Consider the following 18128-nt stretch of genomic DNA (forward strand, 5'->3'; position numbering starts at 1 on the left):
GAAATGTTGGTGACTTTATATAGAGAAATGTAACCTGTGCATCTTTATTTAATTCACACATTTTTATTGTACATGACCATATTCACACTATATTCACAAATACACGTGTCTTCAAAAGTAGGCCTCAACATTTTAAATCCATCATTTCATTTTCAGTGTTTTTTTTTTGAGACTCCGTTTTAAATCAAGGAGCTTCCATTAAAAGTTAATGTGGACATAAAACATCTTGGAGTCACATGACCCGAAGTAGAAAAAAAAAAGAACACACGGCGCTGTCTCTGCAGATGAGCGCACAGAAACTCCTGGAGCGGAACGAGACATCGAGCTTCAACTCACACAAGCCCACACACACTCCCACAACTCCCTGGGATAGGGTTAAGGTTCTGCTGCAGCTACAATCCGGATTCACACCTGCAGCAACCTCTCCGGATTCACACCTGCAGCGACCGCTCCGGATTCAAACCTGCCCCGAAGTGGCGTGACACCGGGTGCGCGGAGAGGAGACCCGGGTACGAAAGAGTCCCGAAGTGGAGTGAGACCGGATCCGTGGCGAGGAGCCCTGAGTTCGAAAGAGTCCCGAAGTGGAGTGAGACCGGATCCGTGGCGAGGAGCCCCGAGTTCGAAAGAGTCCCGAAGTGGAGTGAACCGGGTCCACGGAGAGGAGCCCCGGGTTCAAGGGAGAGGAGCCCCGGGTCCGACGGGTCAGACCCCCCGCTCTCCGCTCTGGATGTGAGGAGCGATGCTCGGTCAGGATGCGTTCCAACACTCGCGTCGTGCTGCTGCTCTGCTGTCTGGTGCTACGGGAGAGCAGGTCAGATCACTAAACTGGGGTTCTATTTTATTAAACATTTTTCTGTTGATTATTCGATTTCTTTAATCGGTTCGTTTGGGGTGTATGGTCACTTTTGTATGTAAACTGGCTTTGCTTTGTAGAAATCGCATTTATCTCAGATCTTCCGGGGATAGATGATCGTTTTCCAAACGGTTTGTACACCTATCGTGTAAATATACTTTGAAATCGTATATTTCACAAATATCATATAAAAAATTAAATGAACCCCTATGACATTCCCTTTAATTCGACATTTAAATAAGTTCTATGCATATTTGGACTGTGGGAAACACACTTCTTCTAACATGATTTATACAATTCATCGATTCATCGACTCTAATTCCAACGGTAAAGCAGCGGTTGGTTTGTCGCTGGTCCTCTTGGCTGAGCGGTGATATCAAGTTATTTACCGGTTCTGTGATCTGTTGCTCCGTTGAACTGTTGATATATAGATCTGTCGTTCTGTTGTTCAGCCTGGTGGTTTTAGTTTAGTTAGGTTGTTCATCTTTCTGTCTGCGGGGTCGGTCCAGTTATAAATACATCTCTCTCTCTCTCTCTCTCTCTCTCTCTCTCTCTCTCTCTCTCAGGTCGGGGGTGTGTAAGGAGTTGAAGTTCCCGGCAAGGACCCCTAAGCCCCCGTCTCCGTCCGATTTCCTGGACAAGCTGATGGGCCGGACCTCCGGCTACGACGCGCGCATCAGACCCAACTTCAAAGGTATGACGAGGCAAGGGTATCACACCTAGGGGAACCGCTTGCTCCTTAAAGAACCGCTCGCTCTTTAAAGAACCGCTCGCTCCTTAAAGAACCGCTCACTCCTTAAAGAAACGCTCCCTCCCGGAGGAACCGTTCGCTCCTGAAAGAACCGCTCTTTCCTTAAAGAAACTCTCCCTCCTGAAAGAACCGTTCCCTCCTGAGAGAACCGCTCTTTCCGGAAAGAACTGCTCCCTCCGGAAAGTACTGCTCGCTCCCTCCTGAACGGCTCCCTCCTTAAAGAACCACTCCCTCCTGGAGGAACCGCTCCCTCCTTCCTTAAAGAGCCGCTCCCTCCGGAAAGTACTGCTCGCTCCCTCCTGAACGGCTCCCTCCTTAAAGAACCACTCCCTCCTGGAGGAACCGCTCCCTCCTTCCTTAAAGAGCCGCTCCCTCCCTCCTTAAAGAGCCGCTCCCTCCCTTCTGAACCGCTCACTCCTTAAAGAGCCGCTCCCTCCCTCCTTAAAGAGCCGCTCCCTCCCTCCTTAGAGAGCCGCTCCCTCCCTCCTTAAAGAGCCGCTCCCTCCCTCCTGAACCGCTCCCTCCCTCCTTAAAGAGCCGCTCCCTCCCTCCTGAACCGCTCCCTCCCTCCTTAAAGAGCCGCTCCCTCCCTCCTGAACCGCTCCCTCCCTCCTTAAAGAACCGCTCCCTCCCTCCTGAACCGCTCGCTCCCTCCAGAGCCGCTCCCTCCCTCCTGAACCGCTCGCTCCCTCCAGAGCCGCTCCCTCCCTCCTGAACCGCTCCCTCCCTCCTGAACCGCTCGCTCCCCCCAGAGCCGCTCCCTCCCTCCTTAGAGAGCCGCTCCCTCCCTCCTGAGCCGCTCCCTCCCTCCTGAGCCGCTCCCTCCCTCCAGAGCGCTCCCTCCCTCCTGAGCCGCTCCCTCCCTCCAGAGCGCTCCCTCCCTCCTGAGCCGCTCCCTCCCTCCAGAGCGCTCCCTCCAGTGTTCCCGCCCCCTCTGCCCACCAGGTGTGGGGCGGCGGTGCGGCTCCAGCGGTGCGGCTCCAGCGGTGCGGCACTGATCCCGCTCATCTGGTCTCTGAGCTCCGCAGAGCGCTGCCTGCAGTCCTCCGGTCTGTGGGGTTAATCGAGCTGCTGCTCATTGAAGAGCGTCGCCACAGGTTATCGTATTTATAGACGCCAAGTCCCGACCGCGCCGCTAACCCCAAGACCCAGTTCACTTCAGATGGTTCAGATACTTCCTCCTCTTCCTCCACTTCCTCCTCCTCTTCATCCTCCACTTCCACTTCCTCCTCCTCTTCCTCCTCTTCCTCCTCGTCCTCCTCTTCCTCCTCACCGGGCTTGGAGGGACATGAATATTTCATACCTGGCCCACTTCCCAACGCCGGTGCAGGAGAGAAGCCCTCCTGATTATCTATATATACTCTAATGTAGCTACAGGAGCTTCAATAAGTCATGGAGGCGCTTTCTGAAATATTCAGCTCCGCTGGATCCACAGATGGACGCTGTGCTGGAAATCACAACACACCGTTTTGGGCTGTTTATCTCTGTTAAACTGTGTCTGTGTGTGTGTGTGTTTGTGTGTGTGTGTGGTGGTGCTGGTGGCGGTGGTGGTGGTGGTGATGATGATTATGATGATGATGATGATGATGGTAATGACGACTCATCGACACCTACTGTTCTTCCTCGCAGGCCCCCCGGTGAATGTGACGTGTAACCTCTTCATCAACAGCTTCGGCTCCATCACGGAGACCACCATGGTGAGAGGTCTCCCCCCCCCCCCCCCCCCCCCAACCCTCCCAGCGACGGCTGGTCGCTGAGGCGTGAACGCTGAGAGATAACTCATCATAACTCACTTTACGAGAGCGGGATTCAGGTCCTGTCTGAGGGGAAGTCTTTCTGTCAGATTTAAAACAACACAGTCAAAATCCTGAATTTGATCCAACGATGTGCAGGAGTGTCTCTGGGGTCACGGAGCCACACAGAACACGCAGACTGAGTCGGGGCTTCGCGCAAACCTGTACGGTGCTTTTGAAGAGTTGTATGAATCATTTATTTCCGGGCCGTTTTAGTCCAGGCCAACACGTTGTGTTCAGCGGCACAGAGTGTTCTTTGTTTTGTTTGTCGGTTAAAGTCTGGCTTTGACGGTGAACAGTGAGAGAACTCGGTGAGATGAAGCGTGAACCGTTCACTCACTCCAGCGCCCGATGTCACTTCGTGGTCGCGGAGAGCAAAACCGTGTTAAAATAAAGACCGGAAAGGATTATTTAAACACTACGATGTCAACAGAGAGTACTGTATTTTAAAAGTACCTCATTGTATAAAGTACAGTATTGTGTGCTGTATTGCAGAGGACTGTATTGTGTAGAGTACTGTATTGTGAGTGTATATATATATATATATATATGTATATATATATATATATATGTGTGTGTATTGCAGTATATTGCAGTATACTGTGTATTGCAGTATATTGAACCCATCTTCCACCGCAGGACTACCGGTTGAACGTGTTTCTCCGGCAGCAGTGGAACGACCCGCGGCTGGCCTACAAGGAGTACCCCGACGACTCCCTGGACCTCGACCCCTCCATGCTGGACTCCATCTGGAAGCCCGACCTCTTCTTCGCCAACGAGAAGGGTGCCAGCTTCCACGAGGTCACCACCGACAACAAGCTGCTGAGGATCTTCCAGAACGGGAACGTCCTCTACAGCATCAGGTGACCCCCCCTCATCACTCACCCCCTCATCAGGACCGACTCACCCCCTCATCAGCACTGACTCACAACCTCATCAACCCCTCATCTCCACCTTGGTTCAAATTGGTTCACACAGAATCAGCTGTAAACTAAGTTTTCTCCAAAACATGAAATCCCACCAAAGCCCAGAACAAGTTCTCCATTAACAGTGTTAAAACAGGACTGCTCATTCTCAGCACAAACCCCACAACATGAAGATCAGTTTACGGACAGAAAGCCGCAACATTTAGCAGCTCCAGGACCCTGACCCACTTAGGGGTGAGGAGAACGTCTTGACATCTCAGGGTGGGGGTGGCGCTGTGTGTGTGTGTGTGTGTGTGTGTGTGTGTGTGTGTGTGTGTGTGTGTGTGTGTGTGTGTGTGTGTGTGTGTGCGTGTGCGTGTGCGTGCACCAACGCAGAACCGCTTGAGGAAAACACAGATGTGTGTCATCATGTCCTTCCGAACTGATCATAATGTAGGCCACTAGTACAATACTAGTCATCATATATACAAAATATATACATACTGCATATATCTACTACATACATACTCATATATACACCCTAATATAAAGGTAGATATACCTATAAATATAATTACTAATACTAATATACATAACTTGAGAGAATTTTTTATTTAAATTTGAGTATTTTGAGAAGCCATATTATTGTCTTCTCTGAATTATCTTCTCTGAATTAGTCTTGAATCTTCTCTTGAATTATCTTGTTAAAAAAAAATAATAATAATCTACCTGAATCATAAATTGCAGAAGTCCTTCAGGTTTGTTCCCTGATGAGTAAACATGTTTGGGCTGTGGTCTTGGATTGAGCGATCTGGGACGCAGCTTTACGACTCCCTCTTGGCAGCTCATTGTACAGGAAGGATGCTCACTATTAACGAGTCTGAGTCAGTGATGGGAGAAGTTAATTAAATGTTAGGACTACAACTATTCCCTGATGTAAATTGCTCTAAACCGATTCGGTCTGTGATTCAATTGCGATCTTGGAAACGAATGACTCAACGTTGGGTTATCTGTCGCTAAGCAACATTAAGTACGCACAAGTTACCATTTAACTGTACAAATCGTAATAAGATTCTGACATTTCTATCGCATTGCTTTGTATGTCATATATTGTGTTGTAACCGTATATTGCATCTGTGCATGGCGTTCTAAAGGGGTGATATTATTATATTATCCTATTGTGCCGCCAGGTAAGAGTGTGATAAGTGGGTAAGTGGAAAGGAGTGTCCACCTACACGTATGCTGAATAGATCAGTCTACCAGACTACTCAGTGGGCTGTAGCAAATGTTACTTATATATCCAACATAGCTCTTGGTTGGCACTCCTCCCCACTTGTGATGTCACCAAAACACATAAAAAGGCTGATGTTCTCAAACACCTTGTGATGGCATAATGGTGGCATAACATCAGCCCTTGAAGGCACTGTATGTGCCGTGCAGTGCAGCCTTGTTCCGTGTGCTAACGCTGTGTCCTGGGGGGTTTGTGCCGTCTGATCTCCAGGCTCACGCTCATCCTCTCGTGCCCCATGGATCTGAAGAACTTCCCCATGGACAGCCAAGTCTGCACCATGCAGCTGGAGAGCTGTGAGTCCCTCCGTTCAGCTCACTCTCCGTTCGGCTCACTCTCCGTTCGGCTCACTCTCCGTTCGGCTCACTCTCCGTTCGGCTCACTCTCCGTTCGGCTCACTCTCCGTTCGGCTCACTCTCCGTTCGGCTCACTCTGTTCAGCTCACTCTGTGGTTAGCTCACTCTGTTCAGCTCACTCTGTGGTTAGCTCACTCTGTTCAGCTCACTCTGTCTACTGTTCACTCTCTTTACTGTTCACTCTCTGTGTTTACTCAGTTCAGTAGACTCAGTCTAGCTCACTCTGTTTGGTTCACTCTGTTCACTCTCTGTTTAGCTCTCTCTGTTCAGCTCACACGCCGTTTATTTCAAACTTGAATCGGCCACGGGTCAAAAAATGTAAAACAGTTCACATAGCTGCTGGCCTCTTACATATTTTAACACATTTTGCTCTTAGCTCACTCTTTGTCTAGTTCACATTCTGTTTAGCTCACTCAATGTTTAGCTCACTCTCTGTGGAGCTCACACTCTGTCAGCAGTGTTTATAGCCCTTCTCTCCCCTCTCAGTCGGCTACACCATGAACGACCTGGTCTTTGACTGGCTGGACATCGGACCGGTGCAGGTCGCAGACGACCTCATGCTCCCTCAGTTTGTGTTGAAGGAGGAGAAAGGCCATGGGTACTGCACCAAGCACTACAACACAGGTAACCTCACCTGTCCTTAACACAGCACTACAACACAGGTAACCTCACCTGTCCTCTATACAGAACTACAACACAGGTACGCTCACCTGTCCTCCCACAATGCACTACAACACAGGTAACCCCACCTGTCCATAACACAGCACCACGACAAAGGTAACCTCACCTGTCCTTAACAAAGCACTACATCACAGGAAGCCTCACCTGTCCTCCCACAATGCACTACAACACAGGTACGCTCACCTGTCTTCCCCACAGCACTACAACACAGGTACGCTCACCTGTCCTCCCACAATGCACTACAACAAAGGTAGCCTCACCTGTCCTTCCCACAGCACTACAACACAGGTACGCTCACCTGTGCTCTAACACAGAACTACAACACAGGTATCCTCACCTGTCTATCCACACAGAACTACAACACAGGTATCCTCACCTGTCCGTCCAGTACTACAGTACAGCTCCTCTGACTCCCTAACCACCCCTGGGTCACCTGTACCCAGGTATGTTCACCTGCATCGAGGTGAAGTTCTACCTGGAGCGGCAGATGGGCTACTACCTGATCCAGATGTACATCCCCTCGCTGCTCACCGTCATCCTGTCCTGGGTGTCCTTCTGGATCAACATGGACGCCGCGCCTGCCCGCGTGGGCCTGGGCATCACCACCGTGCTCACCATGACCACCCAGAGCTCGGGGTCCCGCGCCTCGCTGCCCAAGGTACGGCCCGGGGGGGGGACTGGGGGCGGACTGGGGGGGGGCGGCCTGTGGGGGGACTGGGGGGCGGACTGTTGGATTAACTTGTGGGTTAACTGGTCGGTTAACTGGAGGGTTGACTGGTTAACCGGTGTGTTGACTGGTTAACTGGAGGGTTGACTGGTTAACCGGTGTGTTGATTGGTTGGTCGGATGATTTCTAATACAACTTCAGCTGACAAGTTTGGTACGGTTAAAACCTTCTTCAAGCTCTTCAGGGGGGGAGAGGGGTCTGAACACCTTCTCCATCATAGGGGAGACAGAGGCTAAGGGGGGGGGGGGGGGGGTACAACATCCCCTTTAGTCTGGATCATGAGAGGGTTCCCCTCAGTGTTGAGGGGTTCACTCCATGCGTTCTCTTCATGGTACTGTCCGATAGGTCGGTTTACCAACCTTTGCTCCCTCATACGTCAGCCTGATGTCAGCTTAGAGGCTTCGCCTTCATTCATTCATCTCTGAGACATATCATTGAACAGTGACTTTGCTGTCCCACACTTGAAGCCTCTCTTAGCGGAGTGGTCCGGACTCCACTGACCTGAGACTAAACCCCAAGGCGGGTCTTCTTTCTCTTGGGGGACTGAACTAGACATCAGGTGGCTAAGATAAAACAGTTCTCCTCTGACATCCTGAATATTTCAAACACATTTTGCTCCATAGTGACGGCCGCTATAAAACATTTAGGATTTGAAACTTCAAGTCAACACTTTTAAGGAGGGCAGGGTGGTGTAGGGGTTAGAGCCTTTGGCCCCCAGAGGAAAGGTTGCAGGATCGAACCCCGATGCCTGCAGTCTACCTGTGGGTGAACTAGAAGCCTTAACCCCCTAACTGCTCCTTAATGACCTGTCTCTGTACTGTCTAACCCCTACCTGCTCCTTAATGACCTGTCTCTGTACTGTCTAACCCCTAGCTGCTCCTTAATGACCTGTCTATGTACTGTCTAACCCCTACCTGATCCTTAATGACCTGTCTCTGTACTGTCTAGCCCCTACCTGCTCCTTAATGACCTGTCTCTGTACTGTCTAACCCCTACCTGATCCTTAATGACCTGTCTCTGTACTGTCTAACCCCTACCTGCTCCTTAATGACCTGTCTCTGTACTGTCTAACCCCTACCTGCTCCTTAATGACCTGTCTCTGTACTGTCTAACCCCTACCTGCTCCTTAATGACCTGTCTCTGTACTGTCTAACCCCTACCTGATCCTTAATGATCTCTCTCATTACTGTCCAACCCCTACCTGTTCGTTAAAGGGGACCTATTATGCTTTTTCGACTTTTATGACCTATAAACGTTGGTATAATTATTGATAGTCATGTTTAACCGTACTAAAGTGTCAAATAATGACGTACATGCATTTCAACGTATTCCCTGCTGACCGTCTGGGGTGGCTGTGCAGAGCGCTAAACACTCGGACAACGATTACGATTCACTTGTTCACATTTCCGGGAAACATCTACGTAGACGTACTCCTGCCACGCCCCCATATGCCTGGTCAAATCTGCCAGGCATATGAAATGGTCAAATCTGGTCAAATCTGCCTGGCCAAATTCCTTGGAGCACGCGCACGCGCGCGTGGAGGGTAACCAATCACAACGGAGTTGGGTTGGCAGGAGGGGGGCGAGGGGGCGGAGAAGGACGAAACCGAGCGTTGACAGAGAAGGCTGAAAGTGCCCAGATGAGAGGAAGAGTTTCCCGAAAATCTACATCGTTTTTTGTGCATGGTTAAACATGACTATCAATCATTATAACAACGTTTATAGGTCATAAAAGTCGAAAAGCATAATAGGTCCCCTTTAATGACCTGTCTCTGTACTGTCTAACCCCTACCTGCTCCTTAATGACCTGTCTCTGTACTGTCTAACCCCTACCTGCTCCTTAATGACCTGTCTCTGTACTGTCTAACCCCTACCTGCTCCTTAATGACCTGTCTCTGTACTGTCTAATCCCTACCTGCTCCTTAATGACCTGTCTCTGTACTGTCTAACCCCTACCGGCTCCTTAATGACCTGTCTCTGTACTGTCTAACCCCTACCTGCTCCTTAATGACCTGTCTCTGTACGGTCTAACCCCTACCTGCTCCTCAATGACCTGTCTCTGTACTGTCTAACCCCTACCTGCTCCTGAATGACCTGTCTCTGTACTGTCTAACCCCTACCTGCTTCTTAATGACCTGTGTCTGTACTGTCTAACCCCTACCTGCTCCTTAATGACCTGTCTCTTTACTGTCTAACCCCTACCTGCTCCTTAATGACCTCTCTGTACTGTCTAACCCCTACCTGTTCCTTAATGACCTGTCTCTGTACTGTCCAACCCCTACCTGCTCCTTAATGACCTGTCTCTGTACTGTCTAACCCCTACCTGCTCCTTAATGACCTGTCTCTTTACTGTCTAACCCCTACCTGCTCCTTAATGACCTGTCTCTGTACTGTCTAACCCCTACCTGCTCCTTAATGACCTGTCTGTACTGTCCAACCCCTACCTGTTCCTTAATGACCTGTCTGTACTGTCTAACCCCTACCTGTTCCTTAATGACCTGTCTCTGTACTGTCTAACTCCTACCTGTTACTTAATGACCTGTCTCTGTACTGTCTAACCCCTGCCTGCTCCTTAATGACCTCTCTGTACTGTCTAACCCCTGCCTGCTCCTTAATGACCTGTCTCTGTACTGTCTAACCCCTGCCTGCTCCTTAATGACCTCTCTGTACTGTCTAACCCCTACCTGCTCCTTAATGACCTGTCTCTGTACTGTCTAACCCCTACCTGCTCCTTAATGACCTGTCTCTGTACTGTCTAACCCCTACCTGCTCCTTAATGACCTGTCTCTGTACTGTCTAACCCCTACCTGCTCCTTAATGACCTGTCTCTGTACTGTCTAACCCCTACCTGCTCCCTAATGACCTGTCTCTGAACTGTCTAACCCCTACCTGCTCCTTAATGACCTGTCTCTGTACTGTCTAACCCCTGCCTGCTCCTTAATGACCTCTCTGTACCGTCTAACCCCTACCTGCTCCTTAATGACCTGTCTCTGTACTGTATAACCCCTACCTGATCCTTAATGATCTCTCTCATTACTGTCCAACCCCTACCTGTTCGTTAAAGGGGACCTATTATGCTTTTTCGACTTTTATGACCTATAAACGTTGGTATAATTATTGATAGTCATGTTTAACCGTACTAAAGTGTCAAATAATGACGTACATGCATTTCAACGTATTCCCTGCTGACCGTCTGGGGTGGCTGTGCAGAGCGCTAAACACTCGGACAACGATTACGATTCACTTGTTCACATTTCCGGGAAACATCTACGTAGACGTACTCCTGCCACGCCCCCATATGCCTGGTCAAATCTGCCAGGCATATGAAATGGTCAAATCTGGTCAAATCTGCCTGGCCAAATTCCTTGGAGCACGCGCACGCGCGCGTGGAGGGTAACCAATCACAACGGAGTTGGGTTGGCAGGAGGGGGGCGAGGGGGCGGAGAAGGACGAAACCGAGCGTTGACAGAGAAGGCTGAAAGTGCCCAGATGAGAGGAAGAGTTTCCCGAAAATCTACATCGTTTTTTGTGCATGGTTAAACATGACTATCAATCATTATAACAACGTTTATAGGTCATAAAAGTCGAAAAGCATAATAGGTCCCCTTTAATGACCTGTCTCTGTACTGTCTAACCCCTACCTGCTCCTTAATGACCTGTCTCTGTACTGTCTAACCCCTACCTGCTCCTTAATGACCTGTCTCTGTACTGTCTAACCCCTACCTGCTCCTTAATGACCTGTCTCTGTACTGTCTAATCCCTACCTGCTCCTTAATGACCTGTCTCTGTACTGTCTAACCCCTACCTGCTCCTTAATGACCTGTCTCTGTACTGTCTAACCCCTACCTGCTCCTTAATGACCTGTCTCTGTACGGTCTAACCCCTACCTGCTCCTCAATGACCAGTCTCTGTACTGTCTAACCCCTACCTGCTCCTGAATGACCTGTCTCTGTACTGTCTAACCCCTACCTGCTTCTTAATGACCTGTGTCTGTACTGTCTAACCCCTACCTGCTCCTTAATGACCTGTCTCTTTACTGTCTAACCCCTACCTGCTCCTTAATGACCTCTCTGTACTGTCTAACCCCTACCTGTTCCTTAATGACCTGTCTCTGTACTGTCCAACCCCTACCTGCTCCTTAATGACCTGTCTCTGTACTGTCTAACCCCTACCTGCTCCTTAATGACCTGTCTCTTTACTGTCTAACCCCTACCTGCTCCTTAATGACCTGTCTCTGTACTGTCTAACCCCTACCTGCTCCTTAATGACCTGTCTGTACTGTCCAACCCCTACCTGTTCCTTAATGACCTGTCTGTACTGTCTAACCCCTACCTGTTCCTTAATGACCTGTCTCTGTACTGTCTAACTCCTACCTGTTACTTAATGACCTGTCTCTGTACTGTCTAACCCCTGCCTGCTCCTTAATGACCTCTCTGTACTGTCTAACCCCTGCCTGCTCCTTAATGACCTGTCTCTGTACTGTCTAACCCCTGCCTGCTCCTTAATGACCTCTCTGTACTGTCTAACCCCTACCTGCTCCTTAATGACCTGTCTCTGTACTGTCTAACCCCTACCTGCTCCTTAATGACCTGTCTCTGTACTGTCTAACCCCTACCTGCTCCTTAATGACCTGTCTCTGTACTGTCTAACCCCTACCTGCTCCTTAATGACCTGTCTCTGTACTGTCTAACCCCTACCTGCTCCCTAATGACCTGTCTCTGAACTGTCTAACCCCTACCTGCTCCTTAATGACCTGTCTCTGTACTGTCTAACCCCTGCCTGCTCCTTAATGACCTCTCTGTACCGTCTAACCCCTACCTGCTCCTTAATGACCTGTCTCTGTACTGTATAACCCCTACCTGCTCCTTAATGACCTGTCTCTGTACTGTCTAACCCCTACCTGCTCCTTAATGACCTGTCTCTGTACTGTCTAACCCCTACCTGCTCCTTAATGACCTGTCTCTGTACTGTCTAACCCTACCTATGGTTATGGCGCTATGGCCATATGGAATAATCGTTCTGTCCAGAGCTGCGGACACAGAGCCATGCCCCTTCAAGAACATCCCAGACTGCCGTGTAGCCATTGTTATGTTGTTGTTTACATGCGTGGCAGGCCTGCCGTGCCAAATGCTCCGTGGCAGAATCGTTCCTTGGAGGTCACTCTGACTCAGGCCGGTGCTAACGGATGATTTAGTGTAGCAGGAGAGACGGCTGCGCTGGTTCGCCCCCAGACCGGCGCTGTCCTCTCTGGGTGCACGTCTCTGGCCTCCCTGTGAGTCACGTTGGATGGAAGCGTCTGCTGAACTGGGTCGGATTCAGGGCATTTAGCAGATGCTTTAAATCAAAGCGACTCGCATTAGTCGATTTTTCTGAAGAAAGAGAAACAACGTATCGCTGTCAGTACAGTAAGGATGTTCATAGAACCAAGTGCCAAGCACTAACAACCTCTAGCTTCACCAATTCCCCGTATACAACAAAGATAGCTCGGATAAGATGCTACACGATGCTAATCAGAGTCTAGGTGAACTCTGAACTAGCGAGTCTTGAGTCTATTGCGGAAGCTGGGGAGTGACTCTGGGTTCTGACACCGACAGGAGTTACCTGGTGCGTGTGTCCTAGGTGGGGAAACCTTCATCAGTTGTCCTATGTGAAGGACCTCCATGGTTACCTCCTCCATGTGACAACAGGTGTCCTACGTGATGAGTGATCTCCATGGTTACCTCCTCCATGTGACAACAGGTGTCCTACGTGATGAGTGATCTCCATGGTTACCTGCTCCCATGTGACCCATGCAGGTGTCCTACGAGAGGAATGATCTCCATGGTTACCTCCTCCCATGTGACCCATGCAGGTGTCCTGCGTGATGAATGATCTCCATGGTTACCTCCTCCCATGTGACCCATGCAGGTGTCCTACGTGATGAGTGATCTCCATGGTTACCTCCTCCCATGTGACCCATGCAGGTGTCCTACGTGAAGGCCATCGACATCTGGATGGCGGTGTGTCTGCTGTTTGTGTTCGCCGCTCTGCTTGAGTACGCCGCCGTCAACTTCGTCTCCCGGCAACACAAGGAGTTCTTCCGTCTGAGGAAGAGGAGGCTGAGGGAGCAGCAGCGACAGAGCGTGAGTGCCCCCCCCCCCCCCCCCCAGCCTTCGTCCCCCAGCCCTCGTCCCCGAGTGAGTGACAGGGTGGACATCGCGTCAGAGCGGTGAAGGGATGAGCAGAGGACCACAGTGGGCTCGGCTTGTTGTGGATGTGTGTGACTACATGATGTATGAATGCATGATGTTCGCTCAAGCAGCTCCAGGGGTGAATAATGACTTGTATTAAAAGGATGTGTTGACATCATGTATCAACATATTCGTATGTTTATTCTTCTTTCTGCATTTCTGGATTCTGAGTTTTGTTTTACATTAACAGAGAAATGGTTATCTAATAGGAAATGATGAAATATGTATGAAACATGAAATATTTAAAAGCCAGTGGGCCACCTGTGTCATGGGTTATTTATATGCTCTAATACTACTAGTATTTACTAATGTGTGGTTTGATACTTACAGTGTGTATTTAATACTTACAGTATGTATTAATGTGTGGTTTAATACTCACAGTATGCATTTAATAATTACAGTATGTATTTAATGCCTACAGAATTAATATTTGTGGTTTCTGGCTTGATACCACCCGTTCACTAGTGACCGGGTGTTGTTCTGTAGTGACCGGGTGGTGCTCTGTGTTCACCTGGTGGTGTTCTGTAGTGACCGGGTGGTGTTCTGTAGTGATCCGGGGGGTGTTCTGTAGTGATTCGGGTGGTGTTCTGTAGTGACCGGGTGGTGTTCTGTAGTGACCGGGTGGTGTTCTGTGTGTTCTGTAGTGACCGGGTGGTGTTCTGTAGTGACCGGGTGGTGTTCTGTGTGTTCTGTAGTGACCGGGTGGTGTTCTGTAGTGACCGGGTGGTGTTCTGTGTGTTCTGTAGTGACCGGGTGGTGTTCTGTAGTGACCGGGTGGTGTTCTGTAGTGACCGGGTGGTGTTCTGTAGTGACCGGGTGGTGTTCTGTAGTGACCGGGTGGTGTTCTGTAGTGATCCGGGTGGTGTTCTGTGGTGATCCGGGTGGTGTTCTGTAGTGATCCGGGTGGTGTTCTGTAGTGACCGGGTGGTGTTCTGTAGTGATTCGGGTGGTGTTCTGTAGTGACCGGGTGGTGTTCTGTAGTGACCGGGTGGTGTTCTGTGTGTTCTGTAGTGACCGGGTGGTGTTCTGTAGTGACCGGGTGGTGTTCTGTAGTGATTCGGGTGGTGTTCTGTAGTGATTCGGGTGGTGTTCTGTAGTGACCGGGTGGTGTTCTGTAGTGATTCGGGTGGTGTTCTGTAGTGACCGGGTGGTGTTCTGTAGTGACCGGGTGGTGTTCTGTAGTGATTCGGGTGGTGTTCTGTAGTGACCGGGTGGTGTTCTGTAGTGACCGGGTGGTGTTCTGTGTGTTCTGTAGTGACCGGGTGGTGTTCTGTAGTGACCGGGTGGTGTTCTGTAGTGATTCGGGTGGTGTTCTGTAGTGACCGGGTGGTGTTCTGCTCCCCAGCAGGGCAGTGTTGACGTGAAGGGGAAGACCACCAACCGAGTGAGCAGCAGCGCCTCCCAGGGTACCCTGGCCCAGCCGTGCAGTGTGTGCGCCCGGGTAGGTTCAGCTATCCTTTATTTGTCCCTTTTAGGGGCAAATTCTTTCTCTGCTTTTGACCCATCCGGGTAGCTTGTGTTGTGACAACATACACACCCACAGATCCACACAAATGGGGGCTCACACAGAGGTCCACACACAGAGGTCCACACACCGTCACTCCCGGAGCAGTGGGCCGCCCTGAAGTCCCGCCGATGGGGGGGCTTCAGGTGCCTTGCTCAAGGGCACCTCATCCATGGAAGAGGACGTAAGGAGAGTGCTGCACATACTCCCCCCGTCCACATATTTTGCCTACCAGACAGGACTTGAACTGGCCACCCTCCGGTTACCAGTCCAACTCCTTAACCAGTATGCCCCAGACGGGTACGTATCTCAGACGGTTCATGCAACCCCGCCCTACCACAGAGTGTGGCAGGGGGGTCAGAGTGGGGTTTGATGCTCCACTTGCCTTCTTCATTTGAATAATACATAAACCACATTGTGATTCATTCATCATTCAGCATACAAATTTGGTGTATTTGAAGTATTTAATTATTTAAGTACATCAACCCTGACTGATGTATACACTGTATTCGTGTATCGTTAATATGAGGGCTTTTAATTTATTATTGTAAGTTCATGACTTGCTCATCGAGACATACCGCAGTAGAAGCTGATGGTGTTCACCGAGACATACAGTGGTAGAAGCTGATGGTGTTCACCGAGACGTACAGCGGTAGAAGCTGACGGGGTTCACCGAGACGTACAGCGGTAGAAGCTCATGGTGTTCACCGAGACATACAGCGGTAGAAGCTGATGGTGTTCACCGAGACGTACAGCGGTAGAAGCTGATGGTGTTCACCGAGACGTACAGCGGTAGAAGCTGATGGGGTTCACCGAGACGTACAGCGGTAGAAGCTGATGGTGTTCACCGAGACGTACAGCGGTAGAAGCTGATGGGGTTCACCGAGACATACAGCGGTAGAAGCTGATGGGGTTCACCGAGACGTACAGCGGTAGAAGCTGACGGGGTTCACCGAGACGTACAGCGGTAGAAGCTCATGGTGTTCACCGAGACATACAGCGGTAGAAGCTGATGGTGTTAACCGAGACGTACAGCGGTAGAAGCTGATGGTGTTCACCGAGACATACAGCGGTAGAAGCTGATGGTGTTCACCGAGACATACAGCGGTAGAAGCTGATGGGGTTCACCGAGACATACAGCGGTAGAAGCTGACGGGGTTCACCGAGACGTACAGCGGTAGAAGCTGATGGGGTTCACCGAGACGTACGGCGGTAGAAGCTGACCCGGGTCTCTTCCCTGTGTCTCCAGGAGGAGGAGCTGGCCCAGCAGGGCTTGTTCTTCAACAGCTTCGGCCTCTCCATGGCGACGGCCGCCGTACCAGAGATGGACGCTACGCCGGTCTTCGCCGACCTGCCGCCCGGCCTCGGCTTCTACGAGATCCGCCGGCGCTTCGTGGACCGCGCCAAGCGCATCGACACAGTGTCCCGCGCCGCCTTCCCGCTCAGCTTCCTCATGTTCAACGTCCTGTATTGGCTCACCTACAAGGTGCTGCGGCACGAGGACATGATGCTGAAGCACTGACAGCCCCCCCCCCCCCCGCCGCCCCCCCCCGCCCCCAGCCAGGACCTTCCGGGACACCGGACAACCGGGACAGCGACACCGGGACACCAGCGGCACCGGGACCTGGGCTTGTACTTCTGTGTGGACTAGCTGTCGTAGCTACGGCGCGGAGAACTACGCTGCGAAGCTTCCCGACCTGCCGACCTGCTTGCCGGGCTGGGCTTCCCCTACACTGCGGGTAGTTACGCCACTGTAGCTACGCCGCGGGAAGCTAAGCCACCATAGCTACGTTGCGGGGCGCTACGTCATCGTAACTACGCCACGGAGAGCTTTGCCGCAGAGAGCTACGCCGCGGGAAGCTACGCCGTCATAGCTACGCCGTCATAGCTACGCCGTCATAACTACGCCACGGGGAGCTACGCCGTGTTTGAGCTACGCCACGAGAAGCTACGCCGCGGGGAGCTAGGTCCCGATGGAACCAAAATACCCTGTTGCCGTAGGTAACGACTACCTGGTGGATGCATTGTAAGAACCTAGCCCCGCCTCCACTCCTTTCTGGCACGCTACGTTTTCAAGTTCCTTCGTGACCGACTAGTTTAGGAGGTTGATAATATTATGGTCATTTGTATTAGACCTCGCCCTCACATCTAAAGATCACCGGCTGTAGCTGAATTAGTGACATTTGGTGGACCCCGGTCAGATTCTCCAACGTATAACATAAATCCCCCGACTTAGTGAGCCCGAGGCGGCAAAGCTTCAGCGGTTCTTCGACACAGAAATATAGTTCACTCTGAACCATAAGCTGAAGACCTGCGTGGTTTTCCTCTGCGAAGGACGTCTACGGACACTTTGGGACTTTTGGAAACTTTGGGTTTTTATTGTTGATGTTGCATGTTAGATCCCTCCCTGTTTGATCACACTATCATTCACCTTGCCTTTGTGTTTGGTTGCCCATCATCCCCTTTGCTCTGTGTGCATTTTGATTCAGAACCGTTGATTTTCGGGTTGGAGGAAATTAAGGAAAAGAGAAAACAGCAGTAGAAGCTGATGGTGTTCACCGAGATATACAGCAGTAGAAGCTGACCCTGGTGTCTTAAGCAGTAGTAGTAGAAAAAAAAAGAGAGGCTGGACCAGAACCTAAATCTGGTCCCTAGAAGTTTCCCCCCGGACATATACTCATCTCTCGACCACACCAGGGATGACACTCTCAGGTTGAGGTACGTTACCGTGGAGACCAGAACACCCACACAAGGACCCAGGAAAACGTGTTCCCTCCACGAGAACCTTCTGCCAAGTCCAGTGTGATGTTCGTTCCCCGGGATGGAGCTGAAAAAGAGTTGATGGAGGCACTCCGCAGCCAGCTATGAGGTCACCGAGGTCATTTTTGTAGCGCTAAAAAAAAAAATTGAACCTAATTCCTTCTCAATGCCCAAGTCAGTTGAGACTTGTTACTTTGTGTCTGTTGTGTGTGACCTTTGTTGCTGCATAGTCCCCTCCTGCACTATTTGTAAACCCTGGCCCCGGCCTTGTATGGAAGTGT

General features: G+C 50.6%; 1 protein-coding gene across 1 annotated transcript; it reads left to right on the forward strand.

Moving 5' to 3' along the window:
- The first annotated feature begins 273 nt into the window (after positions 1 to 273).
- On the forward strand, positions 274 to 16630 carry glra4b (glycine receptor, alpha 4b). Its single transcript, XM_030361273.1, has 10 exons — positions 274 to 811; positions 1420 to 1547; positions 3234 to 3301; positions 4037 to 4260; positions 5804 to 5886; positions 6433 to 6570; positions 7071 to 7285; positions 13317 to 13475; positions 14929 to 15024; positions 16337 to 16630. The coding sequence occupies exons 1-10, from the start codon at positions 753 to 755 to the stop codon at positions 16607 to 16609; spliced, it is 1443 nt and encodes a 480-aa protein (XP_030217133.1). The 5' UTR covers positions 274 to 752; the 3' UTR covers positions 16610 to 16630.
- The last annotated feature ends 1498 nt before the right edge of the window (positions 16631 to 18128 follow it).

This window comes from Gadus morhua, chromosome 7 (genome assembly GCF_902167405.1).
Source record: "Gadus morhua chromosome 7, gadMor3.0, whole genome shotgun sequence".
NCBI classification, from domain to species: domain Eukaryota; kingdom Metazoa; phylum Chordata; class Actinopteri; order Gadiformes; family Gadidae; genus Gadus; species Gadus morhua.

Bases quoted from the DNA above. Each gene is read 5' to 3' on its own strand.
- glra4b (XM_030361273.1), top strand. From the start codon at position 753: ATGCGTTCCAACACTCGCGTCGTGCTGCTGCTCTGCTGTCTGGTGCTA. The intron at 7,286-13,316 runs GTACGGCCCGGG...TGACCCATGCAG, and splicing joins CCCGCGCCTCGCTGCCCAAG to GTGTCCTACGTGAAGGCCAT. The intron at 15,025-16,336 runs GTAGGTTCAGCT...CTGTGTCTCCAG, and splicing joins CGTGCAGTGTGTGCGCCCGG to GAGGAGGAGCTGGCCCAGCA.